The sequence below is a fragment of the Haplochromis burtoni genome, unplaced genomic scaffold (assembly GCF_018398535.1).
Source record: "Haplochromis burtoni strain Fernald_Lab_line unplaced genomic scaffold, NCSU_Asbu1 Contig_9, whole genome shotgun sequence".
Lineage (NCBI taxonomy): Eukaryota > Metazoa > Chordata > Actinopteri > Cichliformes > Cichlidae > Haplochromis > Haplochromis burtoni.
Window position 1 is genome coordinate 4,800,853 of NW_024582370.1, and position 13,885 is coordinate 4,814,737.

Here is a 13,885-nt window from a genome sequence, read left to right on the forward strand (position 1 = left end):
CGTTTCCCATTTTATTGGGGAAAAACCTAAACAAGGGAAGACTTTTGCACAGTAGTTCATATTTGTTTGAAGCAGACGGGTTAAGTGGAAAATGCAGTGCTGTAAAATCAGCTTTTTAACTAAAGTATGGTGTTATCGCTGTAAATTTACACCAAACTGTTTTGGTTTAAAAGTCGTTTGATTTGAGTTCAGCGTTTCAGCTTTATCTCTAAATATATACTCAGAACGAGGATTCAAAATTCTAGCTAAATCCTGGAGTGTGACTTTCAGCTGTCTGTCGTTATCTCGAGTAAAAAGAAATGCAACCCGCTGACATTCATTTATGTTTCTTCCCTCAGTTTCTTGCACCGTCACGATGAGGCTTTTTCCACCGAGCCTCTGAAAAACACTGGCAAAGGAGCTCCTCTGGGCTTTTACCACGTCCAGAATGTGAGCGCACACACACATCTGCACCTACACACTAACTGTGCTTCAACAATTTTATTCCAACTCAGTTTGTCAAACCCTTTTTCTTTTTTTTTTTTATCTGTTGGAGCAGATTTCTGTCGAAGTTACAGAGTCTTTTATTGAGTACATCAAGAGCAAGCCCGTCGTGTTTGAAGTGTTCGGCCACTACCAGCAGCACCCGCTGCACCTCCATGGCCAGGACCTGATCAGGTTGGTGGGGGTCAAACAGCAGATCCAGTCATGCAGTGATAATTCATATTTAATGCAGCAGATTTTGTTAGAAGTGGGTAAACGATTGTATTCTACCGTAATCACATTGTCTATTTTTATATGCATATGTAAATAAAAGGTATTTTTATTATGTCAACAGTCCTCCAACACCATCCAGGAAATACTATCCTATTCCCATGCCTCTGTCCAAACCAGGTGAGTGTTTCCATGTCACATCAATGTGTTCTTTGCCATCAATAATTTTATGTTGATTTTTTTTCTTACATAAGCATGCCTCATGTGTCCTTCCACTTTTTTTCCTTGTCATTTCTCGCCTCCTTTGGATTTTTTTCTTTTTGTCTCTTATTCAATCATTCCCTCACAATTTATATAATCCTCTTACCCAACTCTGTCCTCCTTCCTCTTCTTTTGCCCTTCAATCTCTCTCACCGTTCATCAATATCGCACATCCAGACCATACCCGTAAGATAGAGTTGATCCGCTACCTCGTGAGCGGCTATGTGAACGGCAAAGTGCTGGACACGCTGTCCGAGCACGCCAACTCCCTGGCGTCCTCTGCTCTGGCCAGTCTGGAGGACGAGGCTGACCAGCTCTCTCACTTCCCCTTCCTCCCAGTGGCCAGTGACCCTGTGCTAACTGTCCCCAAGCATCATGGTTGGTACAGTGGACTCTGTTGTAGCTAATGAGCCAGACATTTGATGCTGGTGCTGTAGTGATTAGAGTAGTGCTGTGCTCTTATAGTGCTCTGTGGCTGCAGGCGGTAGCACGGTAAAGCTCTGCTGTGGTTATGAGTGCTGCACCTTGCTGCAGGTGCGGTTAGTTTGGTCACGATGTCCTCCTGTTGCTTAGAAACTGTCCTGAGGAGACAACTTCAGGGTCAATGACATATCATTCACACCATATAAGGAGTAAATACAGCAGTTTTCAAGTGTAATAACATTCCTTTCGATCATATTGAGCATAGACGAATGCAACTGTGAGCTTTAGCGATTAGCCCGTTTCAACAGGACCGTAATCCCGATGTGTGAGACAGCAGGGTGCTGCCACTGGTGTTGTAATCTGTGGTTTACTTCCTCCTAACATTTCAGTATGCTTCCAGTATCTATCCTCTGTGATTACTGGCTCAGTATAAATAGTCAGCAGTGTTTTCACATCACCTATCCATCCTCCATTTAGTCACCCAAAGCATGTAGTAAATACTCCTGACTTTTATTCATCTTCTCTGAAATTCAGACAAATTCCCGCTTGATAACATTGAGCTTCTGTCTGTGTGTGCCAGTTCCAGCCACCAAGTTGAACACCATCACCAAATCCAACCTGGGTCATTGTGTCAGCAAGTACGACCTGCTGGTCTGGTTTGAGATCAGCGAGCTGGAGCCCACTGGAGAGTGAGTATCCACCTGGAGTGTTATATTCCCACACAAGCTTTAAAGAAACAATAAAAATTATCTCCACAAAGAATATTATAAATTGGGATGTTGTGTGACCTTCCTCCCTCCATGCACAGGTACATCCCAGCCATCGTGGATCACAGTGGAGGCCTGCCCTGCCACGGTACCTACCTGCTGCACCAGGTACAGGATTGATCCACATGTTCTTTTCTTATTACTCACACAGTGGTAACTGCTTCCTTTGTACACAGTTGAATATCTTCTTTTAAAGCGTAATGTTGCTCTAGCTGTGCTCACTGTGATCCTGAGCTCCTGTTATGTTTGCTGCAGGGGATCCAGCGGAGGATCACAGTGACCCTCATCCACGAGAAGGGCAGCGAGCTCCATTGGAAAGATGTTCGTGAGCTGGTTGTAGGTGAGCAGCCTACCTTTAGGGTCTAGTCGTGCTATACCTCTCTGTAGAAAACAAGAGAGGAAGACAGGACAGAACATCATTAAAGGGATTTGACTTTGTGAGATCACACTGAAAACACACCACTCGGTTCTGTCTGAGACATTTTCAGTCTGGAAAGATGAATCTGTCGGGCTTTAGGCTGCTTCTCACTTTAAGCAGTTCATGCTGTAGCTGTAGCTGATGGACCAAATAATTACATTTCATATTTTAGACATTCAGCTGCTGACTCTGAAGCCAACAGGGCTCTTGAGTGTGGATGATTGTGTTGGTACTAGATGCTGTGATAAAACAGCTGTTAGTGGACAAACTGCCTGCTGGCTGAGCTTCTCTATTGAGAGCTATTCCAACACAAGAAGGTCTTATAACTGTTGTGTGGATCTGCCTCACCAGGTCGTATCAGGAACAAGGCTGAAGTGGATGATAGCGCAGCCGATGCTGTCCTGTCCCTTAACATAATTTCTGCCAAGAACATCAAGTCATCCCACAACAACAACAGGTAGGTGAAACTCCCACACCGAGTCAGTTTGAGTGAGAACACACTAGTCACAACATTTGAAGGTGTAAAATGTTTCCATTCACAGATCTTTGAAGCTTTCTTGTTGCCTTCTTCCTTGTGTTCTCTTCAGTTATTATCATGAAACACATTTATTTTTCTTAAAAAAAAGCCAATGTGTTACATTGTTACACTGTGTTCTTTTGTCATGATTGAGTTCCTGCCATGTAAAAAAATCATTCGTTGACGCTCTGTAGTAACTGTAGTAACCTTATCAGTTAAAATCTATGCATGTATCCATGTCTGTATATTCTCTGAAGCCACATTGGAGTCATTGCACGACCTTTTCCATTTTCGCTGCTGTTACTTTGCTTCATTGTCTCTGTTGCCTGACTCTTTGTGCTTCTCTCTCTCTCTTTTTTTTTTCTGTGCGCTCTCTTTCTTCCTCCTGCCGCGGCTGGACTCATGATTGTGCTCAGGCTTTCTATTGATAAGGATATTGATAGGTACCAGCGACCAGAGAACATAAGGCTCCTTCACTGAAAGACCTTTATGCTTCTCATTAGTCCCATAGACTCGTAGAAATAAGCTCTCCACAGTTTGTGTGTGCTTGTGTGTTGCATAAGATCTGTCTTCATTCATGCCTGTTGATATTAAGCCTCCTAAGCTCCAAACCGGTAAAAGCAGTCTTTGGAGGCAACACCGTTTTTTAGTACTTTTCTGTATTTGTTTGTGATTGTGTGACACTGAACCACGGTGCTATGTATATCCTCTGTAACACTCAGACGTTTCCAGATCAATGTTTTCCCCCTCAGCTGTTTCTCACTATAGAGTCTTACCTCAGTAACAATGAGGCCAATGAGGCACCAGCAGAGCATAACTGGCTCTCAGTCTGTCTGATAGTGCCCCCTGCTGTCAATAACAGGAACAGCGTAGCCTTGTATAGAGCTCATAGTGATGGTCTTAAGATTGCTGCTGCAAGGCAGTAATTTGTATCCACTTGTGCTGTATGTTCTGAGCATATGCAGTTATGTGAGCTCTCAGGTTTTATGTATCAGGACATAATTTAAAAACAATCAGGTCCTTAGTAGGTCTTAATATGAGGTAAACCTCACATGTACAACAATACATAACACATTATACCACGTCATTATTTATTTAACAAACACTGAGCCTAAATTCAGATGTGGTGAGTACATCCAAGCCTTCTTTCATAATTATTTAACAGGGTCAGTATTAGCCAGGTGCTAATTAAATGCACTAGATCATCAGTAACCACGACTGTCAGTTTGCTGGCGTATTCAGGAGAGTGGTGACATACTGAGGAGGAAAGAAGCAATTGTTGTTACCCATGAATCTGGGAAGGCTTTGAAGTCGATCATTTTACAGCAAGGAAGATTATTCACAAGTTTAAAAAAAGATCAAAGACTGTTTCCAATCATCCCAGGAGTGGACATCCCAAAAAATTCACCACAGATATTTGAGGCTCTACAGGCCACAGTTAGCATGCTAAATGTTGGAGTTCATGGCAGTGCAATTAGAAAAAAGCTCAACAAATATGTTTGGAAAGGCTTCCAGGAGAAACCCTTTTCTCTCTAAATACAACATGGCAGCATGGGTTCAGTTTGCAGAGTTGAAAACCTAAGCCCTAATGCACAGCTTCAACATTGGTGAAAACCAAACACAGCATATCAGCACAAACACCTCGTACCAGTGGTTTTGCACGGGTGATGATTATTTGGGCAAAGTGTCCAGGTCACTGAGTGAGCCATGAAGTATTCTAGAGTCAAATGAGATCATCGTTGGGTCAGTGACTCCAGAGCGCAGCAGCAAAGCTACAACAGAGTGGTGCTGCAGTGGCTCAAAGTCCAGACTTCAATATGATTGACGTGCTGTGGCGGGACGTTAAGAAAGCTGTGCATTAATACATTTCTGCAAACTTCAATGAACCGAAGCAATATTGTAAAGACAAGTGGGTCAGAAATACCTCCACACTGCTGTGGGACACTAATAAAAAATGATTACCTCAAGTTTTTGCTGTTAAATTTGGTTCCATCAGCTGCTGAATCACAGGATGTACCTGGTTATAGTCATTTGTGCATTTTGGCATGGTTTTAAATAAATAATGATGTGGTGTAATAATCTAGATCTAGAACCTTAGACTGCTTTTTCACATGTCTGTAAATGATTATCATTGTCCCGATTGGTGTCGGCTGACACTTGACACTCTGTGGCTCCTGATTTGTCTGTTGTCAAGGTCTCACCTCAGTGTGATTCCTCACGTTTTGTCATGATTAAAGGATGAATGTGAACACCGCTTCAGTCACTGTGTTCACTTCCTGATATGTCAGAACTGTGCTCACGTTTTTTTAATAACATGACACACTGCTGTACACAGAGACCCTGTAGTGTTAGCACCAAGTAGGACTTCATAAAAAATAATGCTGTCAAGCTAACTTTTCCTCTGTCTGTCTTTTTCAGGACTTTCTATCGCTTTGAGGCAGTGTGGGACAGCTCCCTGCACAACTCCCTCCTGCTCAACCGCGTCACTCCCTATGGAGAGAAGATCTACATGACCTTATCTGCGTATCTGGAGGTCAGCCGCTGCTCCAGTGTGTTGCACCTGTTTGTACGTGTTTTTAAGTCTCTTGATGTCATCGTGTCTAACTCACACCCTTTATCTCCTCTCTACAGCTGGACCATTGCATCCAGCCTGCCATTATCACCAAAGACATCTGCATGGTCTTTTACTCCCGAGATGCCAAGATTTCCCCACCCCGTTCTCTCAAGAACCTCTTTGGGACTGGATACTCCAAAACTCCTGACTGGTAAATCTGGGCTGCTGCACTGTGGCCGTCTCTGTTTCACAATCAAAGAGATCTGCCCTGTTACAAAGTTTCCTTCTGCTTCATTATAGCAACCGAGTGACTGGGATCTACGAGCTGAGCTTGTGTAAGATGTCTGACACTGGAAGCCCAGGTGAGCGGACATGAAACATGTTTAAAGAACGGCAGCTGTTTTATCATAATTCTGCGGAGAGCTTCATCCTAATGAGGGCTCATGTTCTGAGCAGGGATGCAGAGGAGGAGGAGGAAGGTCCTGGACACATCAGTGGCTTACGTGCGTGGAGAGGAGAACCTGGCCGGCTGGAGGCCCAGAGGAGATAGCCTCATCCTAGAGCACCAGTGGGAGCTAGAGAAGATGGAGCAGCTGCAGGAGGTGGGGCCTTAAAACATTTATAAAGAAATAAATCTCTGTTTAATATCGTAGAGGGAAAAAAGACTTTTCAACTCAAAGACCAAAGTGCTATTCTAAAAAGTTTTTTCTTCGAGTACACACTTTACATGACTAACGCTCCCCTCCCCTCTTATCCCCACCTCACATTCGCCCCCATCTTTCATCCAGGTGGAAAAGACCCGTCACCTTCTGGCGCTGAGAGAGAAACTGGGAGAGGCGGCTCCCGTAGGAACAGCTCCCACCACCAAGTCCCTGAGCGAGTCTCTGTCCCCCAGCATGAGCTCCGGCACCCTGTCCACGTCCACCTCCATCTCCTCTCAGATCTCCAGCACCACCTTTGAAAGCGCCATCACGCCGAGCGAGAGCAGCGGCTACGATTCCGCCGACATCGAGAGCCTGGTGGATCGTGAGAAGGAGCTGGCCACCAAGGTGAGAAAAACGTGGGCTTAGTGGGCGTTCTTGTTGCTGCCTTCTTCCTTCTCTGCTCGGAGCTGATCGGTCTTGTTCCTGTTGTGTTGTAGTGCCTGCGCCTTCTGACACACACCTTCAATAGTGAATACAACCAACTGGTGAACAGCATCAGTGACTGCAAGGTGAGAAATAAGAAGTAAAAAAAAATGCCTTTTTGTGTCACATCATTGAGTTGATATATTAACGTCTACCTCATCCTGCTGTTGTTTCACTTCAGCTTTCTGACATCTCACCGATCGGACGTGATCCATCCGTGACGAGCTTCAGTAGTGCCACCCTCACCCCTTCCTCTACCTGCCCCTCTCTGTCGGACTCCCGCTGTGGCTCCATGGACCAGAAGTAAACACATTTTTAGGAACATTGACCTCGATCTGCAAACAGTTATTGACAGGTCATCTATTTGATTCTAACTTGGTGTGATTTGTGTTAAAGGACCCCTGAGAACAGCTCACGTGCCTCCAGTCCCTCCTGCTCAGACTATGAAAACTTCCCGATGGTTCCCACTCTGGAGACCTCCTACCTTGCGCGGGCTGCAAAGAACGAGTTCCTCAACTTGGTGCCTGATATTGAAGAAATGCGACCAGGGTGAGTAATGCCATATTAACCCAAATACTGTCACTATGAGATGTGTCTCACAGACCAAATGTAAGTCGATACTCATGTTCTCTAATTCAAGCAGAAATGATGTGGATTGATTCAAATTCCTGAACCTGGATGATTTCAGCTGGAAACAAACCAACTCTGCTTCTTCCTCAGAAAACAAGGAAGAAGCAATAAATAAATGAATAAAATCTCTTCTTTTCAGATCTGTTGTGTCCAAGAAGGGTTTTCTAAGCTTCATGGAGCCTCGCTCTAACTCATGGGTGAAGCATTTTGTGGTTGTTCGCCGGCCCTACGTCTTCATCTACAACAGCGACAAGGACCCCGTGGAGCGAGGCGTCCTCAACCTCTCCACAGCACAGGTGGAATACAGCGAAGACCAGCAGGCCATGCTTAAGGTAAGGCTGGATGTAACACGCTTTTCTTTAATGAGAATTTATTCAAATTATTTTGGTGCACGTTGTTCAGTTTTGGACACATTTGCTGAAATGGCAAATGCACTGGGATTTATCATTTGAATGAACATGAGTATAATGTGATGTTTTCTTTTCAGACGCCCAACACATTTGCAGTGTGCACAAAACATCGAGGCATCCTCCTGCAGGCCAACAACGAGAAAGACATGAACGACTGGCTGTACGCTTTTAATCCTCTGCTAGCAGGAACGATAAGGTACACACACACAGACACACACACTCCTCTCACACCACAGTCAAACGTGCAGCTTCTGCACCCTTCAAAAACATTCCCTCCTCCTCACAACGGAAAACTCTCCCCGCAGATCTAAGCTGGCGAGGCGGCGCAGCGGCCTGATGAAGAACTGAGCGGGCGGAGCGGGAAAACCACCGCTTCCATCCTTTCTGAAAAGCCTTTGAAAATACCAAGTGTTAAAACTTATTAATCATTGTGATTCTTGACGGTTTTCTCTTGTAAGTAGACTTGTGGCTTAAGTCTCTTTTCATGCGACTAAAACGTTTAAGTTCCACAGAACTTTTGCCTCCCCGCCTCCCTCCAGCAACCCCGCTGCCAACTCAGCTTTCCTCCTCTCTATTCCCTCCCCTCAGCTTTTTGTGTTTTTGTTTCGATGACAATGTTTGGGTCTAATTTTGTTCCGCTTCGTTGTCATTCCCAAACTCCCCTAACTAAGTAGCATGTTGTAGTAGTCTACTTGTGTGTGCACGACTCTTTAGAAACTTTCCGTTTGCCAATCATCTGTACAAAAAAAATGTCTCTATCAGTGTTATTTGTCTCCTGAAATGAGTTTCATTCTATTTTGGGGTTTTTTTGTTGTTGGTTTTTTATTAAATTAAAAATGCTTGCATGATACCTGCAGCAGTCCTCAGGAGAAGACCAGGTTTGCTCAGTTTAAAACAAAATTAACCAAATCAGCCAGCTTACATTTGAAACCATGAAGGAAAAATCTACAGATCTCTCCAAGTGACGTGTTAGTTTACGCTCTGCTACCTAAACTATAGCTGCTAATAGATTTATAGGCTATTTTTCTTCTCGCAGTGAGATTTGCATCAGGCTGAACCGTCTCTGAAACAAAAACTCAAAGTGGGAATGAAATTTGACAGGAGGGCCACGCCCGATTTCCTCTGTCATCCACGTCATACTTAGATCCTCCTCAATCTGTGTACATACGCCGCCTCTAAACCCCCGATAGTGCCAGTGTCAGTTAGTGAGTCAGTAAAATACTCATGCATTTGTGTTAACATAAAAACTGCAGACTAACTAGAGACAAACAAGCGAGGATCGCTTCATATCTCAGCAGTTTAAAAAAACAAACAATGACCGATTGTTCCTGCAGGAGTAGATTCAGGCCCCTTTTTGCTTTTTCATCCCAAGGAATAAAAACAGGGTTACAAGGAGAGGAGGAGGAGGACTAGGAGGATGAAAACGAACTAGAGGGAGAACTTGATTTGTACATGCGGTCTGTTCTGGGATCAGTGTGGTAGTTAACCCTCATTTAACACATTCCTCTCTGCTCCTCTAGCTCGCTCTATCTCACTGAGAATCAGAAAGCCTTGACATTTACTGCTATTAACTTTACACTCTTGTTATAAAGATGCAAAGAAAACACGGTGGAAAGTTTAGGACGAAGTAAGGAAAAAGAATGAAGGTGCAATGTTTCTTTAGTTTTTTTGCTTTGACGGCAGTGGTTAGCCAGCAAAGCTGCTTTTAAATGGCCCGCAGGACAGATTACGATGTAGTCCCATGACTCCCCTCGCTGTCACACCAGCGTCGGCTGAAATCTCTGAAGTGAAGTACTCGTGTTCAGCAGCACCACAGGGAACCATGTGTTCATTTTTCTATTCTTATTCTTGAATCAAAACCTCATCTAACTCTCATTGTGTTCATATTTTTATTTTATTTTAACTTTTTTTTTTCTTACGCTTTTAATCATTCCACAATGAAGGTTTTTATGAAATGTAACGGAGGGCATTTATTTCTTAATTTCTTTTAACCTTATTTTGCACATTAACACATATCTATAGCAAGGACAGAGACACAGCCACATATGTTGAGTCCAGGATTGTATTTGATCATCAGGAACAAATGATAAGAGCACATATCAGGAGTACACTGGATAGCTGTTTCTCAAAGGGTTTAATAGAAGGAAAGAAGTTAAAGGGACTACATATTCAAAGGTCTTATTTCTGATACTACCCTATGAAAATATTTGCTCTGTGTGCCGTGCTGCAGCTGCTACATTCGGCTCCGGATTCACTTTTTGGCACCTACGCCTCTCGAGATGTGTTAATGCAGACAGGCATAAAAAAACTCTGGTCAACCAACCAGCAGTCTGCCTGCTGTGTCGTATGAAATGCGTGGAAGGAGAGCAACCAACTGTCTGTTACATATAGATAAAAAAAAATGAAGCGCTGACGTGACCTCGGGTCAGCCAGCCTGACGGTCAGAGAAACAGAAACGTATGGATTGTGGATCTCTGAGCTGCACATCAAAGATGCACCTATGCACAGATCAAGTCTCGAAAGTGCAATGTACCTCATATACATGTTGATGCGAAGCGCTGCCAGAGCAAACGTTTTCACTTCATTTTGCAGAGGTGTTTTTATTTTGGATTGTGTATTTATTGTTTGCAATGTATATATATTAGTTTGCAGCTCTTTGCACATATTAATAAAAGGTTCAACTAACTGATCGAATAAAGTCTGTGCGGTTTAGTTGTTCCACTCATATTAAACCAAATGATGGTGTGGCGGCCTGTTCTAGTGTGAACTGGGAGAGGGTTTGAATGTAAGAGAGAGGGGGAAAAGGAAAAGGAGACCTAAAATGTAACCCCTGCACCTCGACTGAGGAGGTGAGTTACATTAGTGCTTCCTGTTTATTAGAAAGCGGTTTGAGTGAATTAGAAGTCTGTTGGGTTTTTGGGGTTTTTTTTGAGGATATCTACTCATTAGTCATACTAGGCATCCATCTGAACTCTATCAAAATAAAGGTGTATTTTAACTCATTTTTATTTTTTCTAATATCAGGGATATAGGACTATACAAAGTAGCTTGTGACATCTAAAATGACAGCACACTTATTGTGTCTTTCTTCACCTCATCACTTTTTTCTGTGTGTGTGTGTTTGTTTTTCCGTTGATGCCTTTCAAACGAAACTAGCCATGATATTTTCCACCTTCCCCCTCTGACAATTAATATCAGTTAACCCCGCTCCCTTTCAGATTTGTTCACCAAAAGAAAAGGAAAAAGCAAAACAAAAACATCATTAACGCTGTACATTATTTGTCAGACCGGTTTCATTTTCATACTTACTTTGTAAATATCTGTGTTGTATGGAGCTTGAACTAAAATGTAAATATGTTTACTGTATTTGTAATAATTATAATCCATTCGCTGTATAGCATAGATGTGTCATGCAGATATCCTAATTCTGTGTATGGTAATCTTGCACCATTGAACTGTTAGTGAATGAGGCAACAATAAAAGTGCAAAACGTGCATTAGCAGATGAAGTGGCGCCTGCTTATTTCCTGCTTTATGTGAGCTTCTTCTGTAGTTTATGTGCTTTAGTCCCAAGAAACCACCCTTTTACTGTGGCGCACAATAAGATCTTCTGATGTTTGGTGTCATCTTCCTGTGATCTCCTGTGAACAGGTGGATTAATTCACTTAAAGTTTATGTATGTAGCACCAAATCACAGCAGTCGCTGAACACTGTAAAGACTCTAGAATAATTATGGAGGCACAACATTTGAAGCTCCTATCCTTTTATCCCACATACCCAAAAGTTAGTTATATGATAAATAGCCCTGTGTTTGTTTACTTTATTTGTATAATGCAAAGTGGTGATAATGCCCAGGAAGTTGTTACTTCATTATGTCATTTTTTTTCTTTTAAAGTACGTCCTCATATGGCGATAGTTTTTTTTTTTTTTTAATGCCATAAAGCAAGTCATTGTTTACAAAAAATTGTACATTTTATTGGGCAGAATGAGGTAAACAGTGAAGAAAAGTATGAGATACGGAGCATAGGATCTCCTGAGACTATGGCAACTAGAATTATTGTATACATGTTTGTGTATTAAGGACTGACACAGACAAAGAATTAATCATACAGTGAAGCAATGTCATTTTTGTTTATTTATAAACAGGATAAAACCATTCAAGTATTGAGTCATGAATAAAACAGCAACCTCTGGTCTGCTAATTGGGAAACAGAGGATGTCTGTGTATTTTTCAGTGCTAGTTGTCCAAATTGAGTGAGATGACTTTACATTTGAATAGATTTGATTACAAGTTATATTTAGTTTTAATTGAATGCAGTTCAATTTGATTTACATTAAGCCAATTCACAACATATAAACTTGCAATATATGGTAAGATAAAGGTTGTGCAATAATACAGAGAAAGCCCCGACAATCAAATGATCCCCTATGGCGAAGCACTTGGCAACAGTGGGAAGGAAGAACTCCATTTTCGGCAGAACCAGGCTCAGGGAGGGGCACAGTCTGCCTCGACTGGTTGGGGGTGGGGTAAGAAAATGAAACGAAACTCACGTCATCGCCCTGTAAGTAAAAACAAATAGGAGCCAGAACCATCATGCCCTGGCTTACAGCCATGGAGACCCTCTCCCAACACGGCTGCACCCAGTGAACAACAGTGAGACACTACTGACAAATGCAGGCAGTGGTATACATCTACCCTGCTGTCAATCACACACGTTGTCTCCTACTGTCGCCATTCCTGCTGTCGGGACTGGGTCGCCACATCACGCTGACCGGTCAGTCTCCAGTCTCCGCTGCGTGATCGTGGGGGTGCGACCCTTCTTTTCGACTTGGCCTTCCTGCCTTCCTCTTCCCATCTGGGGCCTCTCTGCTTCCACTGCTCAGCTTGCTTCCTTTTCATAAGTCCTATAAACAGCTGATAGGACACCTCTGGACACACCCATGCCTCAGCAAGTGATCACAATGAGCTAATTTCTCCCATGCCCAGCAAATCCACAGTGGATTAAAACAATGTAAAATAACACACTAAAAACATGTGACACAAACAGCATAAAATCATGCAAATAAAAACTACACTTACAAATAAACACTAAAATCAGAATAAAACCAATATAAGAAATAAATACACATTTCTACTGTGTGAAACTTACATGCATCACCAACTGAACCTTTATGTTAACGTTTAAAGCTCCAACTGAACCTCATTTAATTTTGCTTAGCAAAGTACTTTTCAACTCTAATAATTAGTAAGAGTATTTCTTATCATCTTATTATCTTATCTTATCTTCGTTCACAGCACAGGAACACCCACCGACACACTCCGCACACTGGTCCTCAGTTTTTCAGATGCCATTTATTTCCATTATACAGAAGAAAAGACAAACATTTCAAACAAAGACAGCCAAGAGCATCTTTCCTGTGCCAGAATGTGTGAAATATAACTTAACATGAAAAGAATCAATGTCTACTCCATCCATATCCTCTGTCTGTAATGCATTGAGCTAGTTAGCAACAGGAAAATTGACTGAAATTATTAGATTGTGCTGTTGCATAATCTACTAAAAATATATAGGCAATTCTTCTTCTAGAAAACTTGCTGGGCGTGTAATCATTTCAGTATATATACTGAAATCATAAAATTTAGATGTTGTGATAAGAAGGACATTTGCTAATGATTCTTTTAAAAAACAGCTGAAGACATTTTTATTTAGAAAAGCATTTACTTAATTTCCTCTTATGTTGTTTTTATTGTTTTACATTACTGTTACATTGTTTTATATTTCCATTAAGCACTTTGCGATTTTTATCTGTGAAAAGCGCTATATAAATAAATTTTACTTACTTACTTACTAAACAGCTAAAAAAAATGGGCTTATCTTCTGCATTTGTGATTAAAAGATGAAATACACAATGTACTTGTTCAGATTTTCACCAGAGAAAAAGAAAACGGGATTCATTGACTTATAGACACATAGTCTATTGTGGCGCAAGCGCAGCTCTCGGGTCTGACGCATTTGACCGCTGCCAATAGAAACGAGGTGTCCAACTGGGAGACTGACAAGGCAAAATCATCAAGTTAAAATGTT

General features: G+C 42.2%; 1 protein-coding gene across 1 annotated transcript in view; it reads left to right on the forward strand.

The window, feature by feature from the left end:
• kif1b (kinesin family member 1B) overlaps positions 1-11,299 on the forward strand; it is a gene marked incomplete in the record, with an annotated part of 66,193 nt that extends 54,894 nt beyond the window's left edge. Inside the window, 19 exon segments of the mRNA XM_042228549.1 lie at positions 339-429; positions 539-657; positions 818-873; positions 1,132-1,332; positions 1,958-2,066; positions 2,186-2,252; positions 2,400-2,484; positions 2,914-3,019; positions 5,498-5,612; positions 5,711-5,844; positions 5,934-5,995; positions 6,090-6,235; positions 6,422-6,682; positions 6,775-6,846; positions 6,942-7,063; positions 7,157-7,309; positions 7,530-7,722; positions 7,878-7,996; positions 8,106-11,299. Of these exon segments, the coding sequence (XP_042084483.1) occupies positions 339-429; positions 539-657; positions 818-873; positions 1,132-1,332; positions 1,958-2,066; positions 2,186-2,252; positions 2,400-2,484; positions 2,914-3,019; positions 5,498-5,612; positions 5,711-5,844; positions 5,934-5,995; positions 6,090-6,235; positions 6,422-6,682; positions 6,775-6,846; positions 6,942-7,063; positions 7,157-7,309; positions 7,530-7,722; positions 7,878-7,996; positions 8,106-8,148 (2,254 nt within the window).
• Positions 11,300-13,885: the final 2,586 nt, after the last annotated feature.